General features: G+C 43.0%; 1 protein-coding gene across 1 annotated transcript in view; it reads right to left on the bottom strand.

The window, feature by feature from the left end:
* Positions 1 to 14977, bottom strand: part of HPRT1 (hypoxanthine phosphoribosyltransferase 1) — a 39764-nt gene extending 24787 nt beyond the window's left edge. Inside the window, exons 1-3 of the mRNA XM_006881880.1 lie at positions 14745 to 14977; positions 7983 to 8037; positions 2619 to 2725 (exon numbers count right to left, since the gene is read on the bottom strand). Of these exons, the coding sequence (XP_006881942.1) occupies positions 2619 to 2725; positions 7983 to 8037; positions 14745 to 14977 (395 nt within the window). The remainder of the gene's footprint in view (positions 1 to 2618; positions 2726 to 7982; positions 8038 to 14744) is intronic.
* Positions 14978 to 15267: the final 290 nt, after the last annotated feature.

Genomic DNA, 15267 nt, shown 5'->3' with positions numbered 1-15267 from the left:
ATTCATAGCAACTCAGGGGCTTTAATTTGTTATGGCAGGAGGCTGGCCTATCTTTGGCCCATGCAGCAGCTGGTGGATTTGAACCACTGATCTTTGGTTAGCAGTCACCACTCCACCAGAGCTCCTTTCTTTGCACTACACCTGCTTCCAGCAGGTGGGTTCTAACTCACGGGGGACCTTCCACTGGGCTTCCAAGGCTGGAAATGTTTACAGGAGAGCGTCCACAGAGGCTCTGGTGGAACGGAACCACAGGGGGTGCAAAGCCTCTGGTTTAGCAACACAATTCGATGGACGACGCCACCAGAGTGCCCTTTCCTTTCACTCAAAGAAGGCGAATTAACTACATGCACCTATTCCCTGACCTACAAATCCTAAAAGATATGGTTCAGAATGGACCTTAACCATTGACAATGGTTCATGAGCAAGGAACTGTCTATTTAAGTGTACATAACTGTCTTGTTTGTACACAAAGGTTGTTGTTAGGTGCCACTGAGTTGAGTATAACTCAGACTCTATGAGCAACAGATCTGAACCCTGTCCTATCCTGTGCCATCCTCATTATCTGACACACTTAAGCCCATTGCTGCAGTCACTGTGTCAATCCATCTGGTCGAGGGTCTTCCCCTTCTTTTGCCGACCCACCTTTCCAGCCCTGATGTCCCTCTGCAAGGAATAGACCCTCCCAACAACATAAAATGGACTGACACAGTAACTGGGGCAATGGGGGCAGGGCAGGTGTGTCGGAGTCAGTGAGACTGGGTCAGGACAGAGCATGCTTCAGAGCTGCTGTAGGTAGGGTTGCTATGAATCACTCAACAGGATACAACAACAGCAACATATCCAAGGTAGATGAAAGTTTGTCATCTTTGCCTCCAAGACAATATCTGCACTTTCGCCAAGACATCTGTCTGTTCTTTTGGCGTTCTATGGGATATTCAGTACTCTTCTCCAAACCACAGCTCAAAGACATCAATTCTTCTGTCATTCTTTTGAATAAGGGTGACATATAGATTAAGGAGCAGGAGAAGAATTGGCAATGTACTGCTGTGCAATTTACTGCTTCTGAAAAGCTGCCAAAGGGTCAGCTGTGGGTCAGTTCTGACTTGATGGTGGTACACAACAACAACAACGACATAGGTTAAGGAGGAAATACGTAAGGATGCCGAGAGTTGGCTTTATTTTAGCTTCCACTGGTTTTAGTTTTGTGGGTGGTTTGGGTTTTGTTTTTTTTAACATATTTTTTGGAAGCAGGAGTGGCATCTACTTCCTAAACACCATGCCTCTGCAAACTCAATGAACTTTGATAAATGTCAATAGTTGTAGAGGGGCTTCAGGTCTTTTGTTCATAGGGTCGTTATGCGTTGTGCTCGACTCAAAGGCAATCAACAATAAAACAACAACAACATATTTTCACTGGTTTGCAAACATGAATTAATAAACATCGTGTTTCATGCATGTACATTGGGTTTTTTGTTTTTTATTTTTAACTTTGATTTATTTACTTATAAATATTTATTTGTTTTTCACAAAAGATCCTTCCCATTTCCTTCACCCCACCTACCCGTCAAATTGTGCAACTCTATGATTAACACCCTAACCCCCATCCTCATCCCTCTATTTCCACCCCCTCTACCCCACCCCCGCCTTGGATCCTCATACTCATTCTACAATAATGCTTTTATACAGTATTTGTCCTTGTGAGACTGAATTAATTCACTCAGCATAATGTTCTCCAGTCTCTCCCAAATTAGGTAATAATTTACAAAATCATTGTTCCTGCATGCTGCAGAGTGTCCCATTGTGTGGATGTACCATAATTTCTCAATCTATTTGTTTGTGGTTGGACATTTTGACTGTTTCCATGTTCTCGCGATGGTGAATAACGCTGCTATGAACACTGGTGAAAAATCTCAAGTTTGTGCCTCAGTTCTCATCTTCTCAGGGTATATTCCAAGTAGTGGAAGAGCTGGGTCATGTGGAGTTTCTATGTTGAGCTCTTTGAGGAAGCACCATACTACCTTCCTGAGTGGTTGTACCATTGTACAATCCCACCAACAACGTAAAAGAGCTCCTATCTCTGTTAAACTTTGCCACTGCTGTTGGAGTGAGATGGTATCTCACTGTGGTTGCTTCCACTATGTTTCACAACACACATGCATCTACACAATTTTAAAATCAAAACCAAAATAACAACACTCACCAGACAAGGTATTTAAATACTAATTTTTTTCACTGTTAACCCACTGAAAGGGAAAATTTCACACTAGACTTGCATAATAATCCAAAATACCATCATGCCTCCACATGATTCAGCCTCAGCTCAGTTCAAGGAAATGAGATATTCTGTAACTAAAGTTTGCTCTTCTTATCACCCTTCAATATTTACTTTACTGTACTCCCGAGACTCCCATGAGTCTATGAGACTATGCCTCTCATGAGTATTCAGTAAATATGTTTTGCTTGTTAGGAGGACAAAAAAAAAAGAAAGCAAACAACAAATACTTTACAAGTGAACTTAGTTTATGTTCAAAGATGAATCAACTACTGAAAACATTTGCCAACACCATCAGAGCTCCCAGAATAGAACAGAAAGCGCTCCGGCTTAAGTTTGGACTCACCTGTCCATAATTAGTCCATGAGGAATAAACACACTTTCCAAATCCGCCACATAATGATTAGGTATACAAAACAGACCCAGGTCATAGCCCGCCTCATCATCGCCAATCTGAAAAAAAAAAAAAAAAAAGTAAGAGAGCTATTTAAATAAAAACTAGGTACAGTTGACAGCAACACCCTTTTATTAACTCTGTCGATACGGTAACAAATTATAGTTGAAAGCCAACATGACCCTATGTTTTCATTTCCTTCAATCAAAAAAAAAAGAGATAAGTTTTCAAGAATTAAGACAAATAGGGCAAACTCTTAGTGTTTCAAATGTGGGTGGGATATGAGAATGTTCCTGCTACTATTCTCTTTGCTTCTGAGTATGTTTAAAATTTCAATTACATTTTTTTTCATGACACTATAGTCTACACAAGTTAAAATATGAGACTCGGCTTTCAAAAAAAACCCTGCTATTCCTCATTCCAACTGGATTCTCTCGTTTCACAAATGGTGGATGGAGGGGGAGGGTGGGGCACAACCCGATGAAACCTAAATGAAGACTTTAAGTTGGGGTAAGACTGAGAAAAACTGGATAAATTGTGTATACTGCACTGAAACAGATGAGGGAGTGAATAATTTAAAAGCGATGTATGATAGCGTATTATGGTTATCACAAGAGTCCACAATTACGGTTGCATAGGGGAATGTACTTGGGGCGGCGGGAGGGGTGGGGGGGGATTGTGTCCCAGGAGGGGAGTGTCTCTTTTACTTTTGAAAGAGAGGAGCAAACTGGGGGGGGGGGCTGCTGATAAAGAAAAAAACCCAAAGCCAAATTGCTCCAACTTCAAGATAGCCACAAGGTGCCTTCACAGCAACTGGGTCTCAAAACTCATTGCCTTGACAGTGGAACCAGCTCGTGGCTGAGCCTCCAGCAGGTTTATGGTGACTGCAAATCGCACAAGGTGCCAGTGGTTGATTTAAATTCCTGGAGAGGCATTGCCTTTTGGGTGAGCACAACTCTCTAGCCTTTGTGTGCCATCAAGATGGAACTGACTCACAGCTGTCTGATCCTCCCGTGGGTTTTCAGAGGCTGTAATTCACCCAGGAGGAGAATGCACTCTTTCTCTCTCTGAGCCACTGGTAGTTGTGAACTACCTGTCTTTAGGCTGGCAGTGTAACTCTTTACCTACTAGGCCACCAGAACTCCTTACATCTAGAAGTACATGTTATTGTCACTAATTGAATCTGCAGAGAGCTGGAACTAAAGAATAAAAAGGGGAAAACTCGCTCTGCATTTCTCAAGCTGAGAGAACTGAAAAAAAAAATTTTAAACACTAAGCTGCAATATTGAAAGATGTTATGGGCAATATATTGAATGTCCCTGAAAGCATCTAAAGGAGATGGAGGAAATACACAAAATCACTGTACCAAAAAGAACTGATTGACAATGAAAAATTTCAGGAAGTACCATATGAGCAGAAGCCAATGGTAATGAAGGAGGAAGTAGAAGCTGCATTGAAAGCAATGGGGAAAATAAGGCCCCAGGAATCGATAGGATACCAATTGACTTGTTTCAATTAACAGAGGCAGCCTTGGATGCGCTCAACAGTGTGTGCCAGAAAATTTGGAGGACTGCTGTCCTGCGAAGGGATGGAAAGAGGTGTATATTTGTTCCCATTCCCAAGAAGGGTGAGCCAACAGAATGTGGAAACTATCAAACAATATCATTAGTATCACATGCAAGCAAAATACTACTGAAGATCATTCAAAAGAGGCTAGAGCAATAAGTAGGTAGGGAACTACAGAAGGTAAAGCAGGATTTAGAAGAGGCCCTGGTACCAGGGATATCATTGAAAGTAAAGAATGCTAGAAGAATGTTTATTTATGCTTTATTGACTATGCAAAGACATTTGACTGTGAGGATCTTAAACTGTGGCTGACACTGAGGGGAATGAGAGTCCCATCATACTTAATTGTGCTCATGAAAAACCTATCCCTAGATCAGGAGGCTGTTGTGCAAACAGAGCAGGAGAACACTGCATGGCTTAAAATTGAGAATGGAGTGTGTCTGGGTTGTATTCTATCTCCATACCTACTCAGTCTGTATGCTGAGCAAATTATATGAGAAGCTGGATTCTCTGAAGAGGAATGTGGCATCAGGATCTCAGGGAGACTCATCAATACCTGCATTATGCAGAAGACACAATCTTCCTTGTTGAAAAGGAAGAGGACTTGAAGCACTTGCTGCAGAACAAGGAATGCAGCCTTCAATATGGATTGTATCTCAATGTCAAGAAAACAAAGATTCTTACCACTGGACCAACAGGCAACATCATGATGGATGGAGAAGGGACTGAAACTGTCAACAACTTCATCTTACTTGGATCCACAATTAACACCCTTTAGTTCCAGCAGTCACGAAATAAGGAGACACATTCCCCTGGACAAGTCTGCTGTTAGGGACCTCTCCAAATTATGGAGGAGTAATGATGTCAGTTTGAGGACTAAGGTGCATCTGATTCAGGCCATGGTCTTTCCAATCACTCGCTATGTATCTGAGAGGTGGAGAGCGAATAGGGATGACAGAATAAAGATTGATGCCTTTGAGCTGTAGTGTTGGAGAAGAGCATTGAACATCCCATGAATGGCCAAAAGAACAAATAGGTCTTGGAGAGGGTGCAGCCAGAGTGCTCTTTAGAGGCAAAGATGATGACGCTTCACTTCACATCCCTCATGCATGTTGCTAGGTGGGGCTATCCCTTGGAGAGGGACATGATGTTACCAATTGGCCCAGTGGTGAGGATCTTTGTTTTCTTGACATTGAGCTTCAATCTATATTGAAGGCTGCAGTCCTTGACCCTCTGCAGCTAGCGCTTCAGGTCCTCCTCAGTTTCAGCAGCCAGGGTTGTGTCATCTGCATAATGCAGGTTGTTGATGACTCTTCCACCAATCCTGATGCCACATTCCTCCCCATAAGTGCTGCATTAAATAATGACTGAAATGCAAAAATTGGAAACAAACAAGAAGGAATGGTGGTTGAACAATAGTGACTGCCATTTTGACAAATGTATCAGTCAAAACAAGGCCAGTGCTTGACTGTGGAACAAACCATCAATTACTCATGTGTAAGCTCAAATTGAATTTGAAGAAAATGAAACCAAGTCCACAACCAAAATATGACCTTGAGTTTATTCCACCTGAATTTTAAAATCATCATCTCACAAATTGATTTGATAAATTAACTGAAGACAAGTTGTGAGATGACATCAAGGGCATCATGAAGAAGAAAGAGGTATCCAAAGCCAAAATGACTCTAAAATGTGCTCTTCAATGTAGAGACGCCAAGGCAAAGGGAAGAAATGGTGAAGTAAGCTGAACAAATTTCAACAGACACTGGAGAAAAAACTGATGATACATGGCAAGTCCTGGAGTTAGAAAACAAAAAGGTAAGAACACACTAGGCATTTCTCAAGCTGAAATAACAGAAAATAAACATTGCAAAACTGAAGGATTCTATAGACAAAATACTGGATGAAGAAGAAAGCATCTAAAGAAGTATTACTGACCTAAGCAGAAAAGAAAAATTCGGTTTAAAAGGAAAAATGATTATGCAAAATCCTCTAAAATGATCATGTTTATAGAGAATACATTTACTATAACGAGAACAGAACAATCCTGAAGGCAAGAAGAGATAGAACAGAAGGAATGAGGGAAATGAGAATTATAAGAAGGAAGTGGGGAAAGTGCAATTACATTGTGGGAATTGTTATGACTGTTATAAGACAAAATGTCTATGGATGATGGAATGAGAACTTTCCCCCAAGTAACAATTTAAAAAAGGAAAAAAGAATGAGAAACTTCAAGAATGTTTTACAACAGTGCTTTTATGAAGTCAATGCTGTTGTTGTTACTGTGTACCACTGAGTAGGAACCCCTCCAGTGGGTTTTCAGAGGCAGTTAATCGCATGGGAGGAGACTGCCCGTCCTTCTCCTGTGGAGCAGCTAGTGGCCTCGAACTGCATGCCTTCAGGATTGCAGCACAGCTTGTGGCCACTAGGCCACCAGAGCTCTTTCTCTAAAGTCAATAAATGTAGAAACTGAAATCTAGTTCAAGTGTTGGAAAAAGAAAATAAGACCTTGCCAGATCCTCTAAGGTGGCATAATAAACATCCCTATCAAGGCCATTAGATTATGAACTGCTAACATCTCAGACTAGTGGGGGTGGGGGTGGGGGTCTGGTGGCCTAGTGAATAAGGAGTTGCTTTGATGATTCACCAACTGTTCCCAGGGAGAAAGGCAGGCAATCTCCTTCCACGTGACATACAACCTGTGAAAACCTGCTGGTGGGCCAGCTAGGAGTTGGTTTTTACTCTACAAAATAGAACACCTATTGTATTGAAATAGATGAGGGAAAGAACAGATTAGAAGTGATATATGATTGAGTATTATGGTTAGCACAGGAATCCAGAATTAAGGTTGCATAGAGAAGTGTACTCGGGGTGGGGGGTGGGGGGAAGGGACGTGGGAGTTGTATACTAATGAAGATTTTTTTCTTTTTTTTTTTTCCTCTCTTCGGAGGGGGAAGCGAGCTGGTGGGGAGGGGTGGGCAGGGAGAAAATTGTGGCAATGAATGAATGGAAATCCAAAACCTCTGTAAAAAAAAAAAAAACCAAAAAAACCCCAAAAAACAACAACAACAACAAAAAATAGAACACCTCCACCCGAGACTCATTTTCAGCCAAACAACGGACAGGTATGTAAGATGAACAACCACATTAGAAAAGTGCAGCATGCCTTGGCCAAACCATTAGACAGAAAGAGCTGCATCCGCCCAAGGGCCAAGCTGAGAAAACAGGAAGGGTTAGGAAAGAAGGAAGAATGGCAATGGGAAAGACAGGGAGTAAGTGGGATGAGCGCCATTTTTGTGGGGACTGCACAGTGTCGTGAAATAAGATGTATATAAATGGTTGGACGGAAAACAAATGTAAGCGTTTCCCCCAACACATACAAATTGTTGAACAGAAAACTTAGCTGCTCTGTAAACTTTCACCCAATTCACAATACAAAGGTAAAAACCAACCACGTCCTAGTACTTTAAAATCAGGAAGAGTTAGAGCGCCAAAAATGGTTTCCCTGCCACTTCCTCTCTTCCTCATCACCATGACTCACTGCTTCTCGTGACTCACTGCTCCTCGTGCGAGGACCCACCCAGGACTCTGCACTGCAGACCACTAACAAGAGGCTACTGCTTCTGCAAAAATAGAGCAATATCTGGCTACAGGCTTTGTGGGCTGCCTAAACATGCCTAGAGCTTGTTTGTCGCAGTCAAAGCCAATGTCAATTCTGGCCACAGTCCATTCCAGACATGGCAGACAAACCAGCAGGGATGGAGCCTCAAACTGCACTCCCATCTCTGTCAACACACCGAATATACTGTCATTTCGAAAGTGAAAACAATTAGATTTCTGTATTACATTTAACCCAAGGGTTGGCTGTACAAGCATTTAAAAAAAAAAACAAAACAAAACACCAAAACCCAAACAACAAACATACCAATGCTGCTCTTTCCAAAAGATGAAACCAAAAAATTCACACTACTTGCATTTTAAGTACTTCTGCCATGAACTCACAATTGTGTTATCCTATAGAGGGGCCTTGATTTAAGAAATATATACACCTGTCAGAACAGGGCAACAGGTACATGAAGGTTCATGACCTTATTATTATCAGGTCTACCTTTAGATGTTTGAAATGCAGCATGACATAAAAGTTAAGTTTAAAATACACAAACTCACTACCATTGAGTTGAAATTGACTCATTGCTGACCCTCCAATGGGTTTTCGGAGGCTGTAAATCCCGAGAGGAGACTGCCCGGCTTTCCCCCACGGATCAGCCGGTAGATTCGAATCATCTTCCCTGGGGTTGGTAGCTCTCCCTACCCTCTAGGCCAGCAGAGCTCCCTAAAGTTAAATCAGGGTCAGTTCATTTCAATCACAGCAAGGCACCAAGATCAACTATGTCCAATTTTGCATTAGTGAAAAGTCCAAATCCTCTTAATTTAATGATCAAATATTAATTTTAAAATGGTGAGGATATTATTCAGAACTGTAATCTTATTAGTAATACTTACAATATTTATTGAGCACATACTATGCTGTATATATATACGTACTAGAGGGGATTAGCTCCATTTGACAGAATTAGCTTTAAAGAGCGTACAGTCTAGTTAACTGCATGAGGTACATACGCATAACTACAAGACAATGTGCTAAATTGCTGTAAAAAACACAGAGAAAGAACACTCAAACACGGACTTAGACCCTACACTTGTATTTGGACTAGTGATAGGAAATAACATAAGTAGATCTAATTCCATAAGCAGGTACTTGCGTTTTTGTTTTTTTTTTTTACTTGCGTACTTGCGTTTTAATCATCCCCCAAACCAAAGTGACATAGTTACAAGTCCAATAATTGCAGTTTTTGTAGGTTCTAGACAGAAACATGCATACTGGCCTTAAATCATATTCCCTCTCACTTTGCTTCTTCTAAGTTTATTATCTGATGTTTACTAACCCTATTTTATATGGATTATGGTGGCTTAGTCTATAGGAGTTGAGACACTAACCCAAAAGCTGTGTCTCTCTGGCTTCTCCCGTGCAGTTTACAACCTTGGAAACCCAATGGAGAGTCAGCTAAGTAAGATCTGACTCGATGGCAGTGAGAAAGAGGAAGATGGATTCATCAACAATCTGGTTACTGCTTTGATGAGAAGGGTTAGAGAAACTTGATAATTGTGGTGTATTAGTTACACTGAAATTCATTGATCGGCCTAGAGGGTCTTATAAAATGATAAATTTACCACCCTGGTAGAAATGATTCTATACAACATAGTAGGAAAGCAGAAAAGCTTTCCATGGACTGTCCAAAGGACAATCTGTCCTGAAGAAGTGCAGCTACAATGTTCCTTAGCAGAAGGGACGATGAGGCTTTATCTCACATAGCTTGGGCCTGTTATCAGGAAGGAACAGAACATTCTTGATCTAACAAACTAGCAGTGCCCAGCTCTCTGTATGAACACACATCTCCCTTTTATCATTGGTTACTTAGCGTTGACTGTTGGTGCCAACATCTTCTGAAAGCATCCAACATGAAACAGACCACAAAGGATGGCCTTTTTCTTTTTTGTTGGGGGCAGGGAGACAACCTCCAAATATTAGCAAACTCCTGAGGCACTGAAAATGATAAACAAATGAGAATGTGCCCTGCTCTAGGCCCATATTTTTCTGGGTGGCCATGTTTCAATAAGCTGGAAATCAAAGGGCACATTTGCCTTGGTTAGAAATCAAAGGTTAGTAATAGTTTAAGATCTACCTTATGACAAGCTGGCCAACGATAAAAACTTATTGTGAAATATACAATAAGAACCTACCTTTTGTCAAGAATCATAAGTCAACAGCTTTGGTATCATAAAATAATGTAATGATTTTACTTTCTAATAAAACTGGCATTCTAAGTTCAAGGATGTGTCACATCTTTAACAACTTTTATACATGAAAACTTTTATGGTTTACACAGCACTTCTAACTGTTGTTGTTAAGTGCCGTCGAGTCATTTGCAACTCATAGCGACCCTATGTACAACAGCCCTAAACCCTGCTCTATCCTGTGCCAATCGCACTGCTTCTGACACACCCATCCCGATTACCCCTGTCACTGAATCAATCCACCTCATAGAGGGTCTTCCCCTCCTGCGCTGTCCCTCTACCCTACCCAGCATGATGTCCCTCTCCAAGGACCTGTCTCTCCTTACAACATGTCCAAAGTATGTCAGACGAAGCCCCAGAATCCTTGCCTCCAAGGAGTAGCCTGGTTTAACCCTCTCTAGGATGAATCTGTTTGTTTCTTGGCAGTCCATGGTACATTCAATACTCTTCTCCAGCACCACAGCTCAAAGGCATCAATTCTCCTTCTGTCCTCCCTAGTTATTGTCCAACTCTCTGATGCATAACAAGTGATTGTGAAGACCATGGCCTGTATCAGGAGGACCTAATTTTTTAAAAAGCCAAGTATGCACTGTCTTGCTGTTATATAGAGATGAGTCTGAATCAACTCACAGCTGACCCTCCAGTAGGTTTTCAGAAGTAGTAAATAGAACCCAACAAGATTGCCCACATTTCTCCTCCAGAGCAGCTAGGAGGTTCGAACCACTAGTCTTACAAAAATAAATTCCATGCATGACTTGCTTGTCCTCCCTTTTCAGGCTTAAAGAGCACTAAGACAAATTATAATCAGCAATCCTTACTACTCAATCCTGGGATATTATTAGCAGCTCCAAGTAAATGGATCCATAAACTACTATGCATGCAAGGACACAAATTTACACAACACTATGCTGTTTCCAGGAGCTCTATATGGATTTCATCTCAACATAAAACAAAAATCCTCACCACTGAAACAATAGGCAGCAGCATCATGAGAGACGAAGAAAAGGCTGAAACTGTCAACAATTCATTTTAGTTAGGTCCACAATCAGCACCCACAGTACAAAAGTCAAGAAATCAAAATATACCTGGGAGAACTCTGCTGTCAAGGATGTCTCTAAAGTACTAAAGAGCAACAACGTCAGTTTAAAGACTAAGGTGGGCCTGATCCAAGCCACGGCATTATCAATTGCTTCCTATGCATCTGAAAGTTGGATAATGATAAGGATGCTGGAAAAAAATTGATGCCTTTTGGATTGTGGTGTTGGTTAGAGAACTGAATATCCCATGAACTGCCAGTGAACAAAATAGTCGGTCTTGGAGTTAGTGCAATCAGGGTGCCCCTTTGAGGCGAGGATACTTTGGACATGTTATCAGAAGGGGCCAGTTCTGGGGGGAAAAAGGCATGCTGGTAAAGGTGGAAGATCAGAGAAAGGAAAAGAAGACCCCCCAATCAGGTAGACTGACACAGAGGCTGCAGCAATGGGGCTCCTGTGTGTCAGGAAGTGTGAGGGTGGCACAGGACAGGAAAGGGTTCACCTCTATTGTTCACTATGAAGCCATACTCCACTCGATGGCACCAAACAGCAGCAGCATTCTCTTTCCTTCCATCAGTATGTACTGTGGAATAATTTACTTTCGGCCAGACAAAACACGCGCACTTATAAATGACCATAATATCATAGAATGAATCATATCCCTCCAAAATACATGCATGTGATGATATAATGTAGGAAGCTCTGGTGGTAGGAAGTTGCTCTTTTAACCCTAACACCCCCCACTCTGGTAGGTCACAGCTCCCAGCAGCTTCTCAGGAGAAAGATGGACAATTTTCTCCCGTGTGATTGATTTAGTCTCTGGAAACCATGATTCGTTTCCAACTCAAAAGCAATGAGTAAGTGATATTAAGTGAGGAATGACATAAGGTGGAAATTGTGTAATGACACTCCAAGATCTGATAAACCAAACAGTTGTGGATTAAGGGTAGGATGCAACACCCCTTTATCCCTTCACAGCCGTGATCCAATATAGACGGCGCTTTCATGAGATGTGGCCTAGAACACTTCTTCTCATGACCCACTCATTCACTGCCATTGAGTTATAACTGACCCTCCAGCAAGTTTTCAGAGGCTTCAAATCATACAGGAGACTGCCTATCCTTTTCTGTCAAAGCAGTGTGGATTTGAACCACCAACCTTAGGGTTGGCAGAGCAACTCTTTCCCCACCAGGCCACCAGAATTACATTATATAGCTTAAGAGCATTTACCGTAACATTGCTAGGTGCCATGGAGTCACCAATGACTCACAGTGACCCTATGAACAAACAGATGGAAATCTTGCCTTATCCTGTGCCATCCACATCATCTCTGCTGTGTTCAAGCCCATTTTTTATTTAGAGGCTCTCTGTCAAATTATCTCCTTGAGGGTCTTCTGTTTCTCCCTACTTTTCCAAGAAACTTAGCTTAGAAAGTATCTGCAAAAGAGCTACCCACCAAAAAGCCCAACCCACTACTTTGGGGAAGGTTCCGACTCATAGCAACTGGCTGTCAGTTTCCCAAGTTGTAAATCTTTACAAGAGAAGAGTGTCCATCCTTCTCTGCAGCAGCTGGTGGATTTGAACTGCTGCTCTTTTAGTTCGCAGCACCACACGTATATTTACTATTGACACTAATGCAGGAACACAAGAAATGTGTGGCAGTGTGCTTCTGCAAAGATTAAAGACTTGAGAATTTTTATGGGGCAATTGTATTCTCACCCGGGGCCATTTTATGGGGCAATTCTATTGTCACACAGGGTCATTATGAGTAGGAATTTGCTTCACAGCAGTGTTTGGTTTTCTTATCTTTATTCACATTATTACTATCATTTTCACTACTAAGGGAGCTCTGGTGGCCCAGTGGGTATGGAGTTGCGCTGTGAAGCTAAAGGCTGGTGGTTCAAATCGACCCACTGCTCCTTGGGAGAAAGATGAGCAATCTCCTCCCATGAGCTTTACAGGCTCTTCATAAAAACGACTGGAGGGTCAGTCAGCTATACGAATCATTTCCAACTCAGTGGCTATGAGTGGATGAGTGAGTGACTAGTTTTCAAATGCAGAAGCTCTGGGGGCCAGATAATTTGGGCTGAAATCCTAGCACAGCTGGATTAGGCAAATTCCTGAACCTCTCTGAGCCACTAAATCCTGTTGATGCCTATCAAGTCAGTCCATGTATGCAAAGGGCTAACACCATGCTGAGACAGTGACGCCAACACGCAGACCATTTTGGGAAGGAAATGAAAAAAGGGAACACGACTTAAGAAAATTTTCGTGTTCAAAAGTAAGCAGCAGCAGCCAGTTTTAGCACTTGGCTAGACCACTGAGCACACTGAAGTTTTACAAGTGTCTAAACGCGACTCAACTTGATGTTTCACTTCTTTAGCGACTGAATATAAACAGCTACCACCATTTCTTTCTCCCCTCCCCCCCAGTGCCTACAACCATCTACCAGCGTCTCCTCTGTTAACTCTCCACGGTGCCAATGAGTGCCCCCATCTGTAAAATGGGAATCCATCTTCCCAGTGTTGCAGTTAGTTTCAAGTAAAGGTCTTAATGCAGTGGTGGCTACGACTAGTCCCCATGGGGACCATGGCTTGCCATTTTAATAGCACCATGAGACAGCTTTTAATGAAATAAAAAAACGCCTTAAATGGAGTTCATTTTGACTCATGGCGACCCCATAGAAATGCTCCATGGGACTTCTGACGCCATAATATTTACAGAAGCAAACTGCCACATCAGGTAGCACCCACCCTGCTGGGGTTTTGGTGACTGATGTTTTTGGCCGATTACTCAGGCATTTGTTTCCCAAATCGCCCTGCCAGGGCTCTAGGCTTTGGTTAGCAGCCCCACCCATGAACAGTGTGCACCATCAGGGACTTCACTGAGACACTGCATTTTTCCTTTGGAAAAACTTAGGACCAGACTTCTTGTTGCTATTGTTAGTTGCCATCAAGTCAACTACCACTCACTCATAGCAATCCTGTGAACAACAGATCCAAATCCTGCGCCATGCTCACCATCCGACGTGCTCAAGCATGACCAGAGAGGTTAAGGAAATTGCCCCAAGCCCACACAGCTAGTGAAAAGCTCAAAGGAAGAAATGATCCTTGACGAGAAACCACTAAGAACGGAATAGTGCGCTTTCCCATAAACTGAGCGCCTGATTGGAAAGAGAAATCTTTCTTTCTTAATCATTTGTTCCAATCATACATCGTGAAGGAGAGAACTTCTTACAGGGCCAAGCCCTGTGCTCGGTGCTGGCGTTACGATTGGCATTTTAAAGAAATCCATGTTTTAGTGAGAGAGAAAACCAACAGGTGAAATAATAATTAATAATTAATAATTAATAATAATAATAATAATAATAATAATAAAAGGGGGAGGTGCTGGCGGTCAACGAGCACCATCAGAGAAGGTGTGGGGGTGAGAGGCTTGCCTTGTTCTAAGGGGCAAAAACCGGAATGACGCTGGAGGCAAGATACCAGGGACTGATTATCGTATGAATGTCCTTGAAGGTGATGTCCTGAGACGCATCCTTTAATCCCCCATTGGAAGGGATCACGATTTCAAGCGTATGTGAATTCCACGTCCAGTCCCCTCAGGGACCCAGGCCAATTACCTAATTATCTTGCCTGCGCTTCCTGCGTGGGGAAAGTAGGTAGACATGGTGACGGCTACCAGGGCTGCCATGAGCACTCCGGTGCCAGTGCTCGGTCCACAAACGCCCAGGAGCCAAGTGGGGGGGCTCAGTGTCCTCCTCCCTCTCCTGAGCCGACTACAGGGGCGCCCCGACGACTCCACCACCACCCCACCCCAAACCTCCAGCCCCCACGCCTCAGCCCGCCAGCTCATTCCCACATTGGCCCAGGGGTCCTCCCCGCCTCTGCACGCTGGGAAGTGGCACATGGCAACCCCAACGCCATTTCCACCATCTCCTCGCCCACGCAGCCCTCGCTCCCAGGGTTCTTAGTCTGAGCAACGCACCCCAAGACCCGCCATTCCGTGCCCCCCCTTTGCGCCGCTGTGTGACGTGAAGGCCGATCCCGGGGTTCCCCGGGCCACCCCCCCCCGCCCGAGTCGCACTGCGGACGCCGAGCTCCAGGGCCTGGTCGCCACCGGCGCCGGGTGCGGCCCCTCATGGG

The sequence above is a fragment of the Elephantulus edwardii genome, unplaced genomic scaffold (genome assembly GCF_000299155.1).
Source record: "Elephantulus edwardii isolate Elephantulus edwardi_28Jun2011 unplaced genomic scaffold, EleEdw1.0 scaffold00016, whole genome shotgun sequence".
NCBI classification, from domain to species: Eukaryota; Metazoa; Chordata; class Mammalia; order Macroscelidea; family Macroscelididae; genus Elephantulus; species Elephantulus edwardii.
This window is presented reverse-complemented; position numbering and strand designations above follow the sequence as displayed.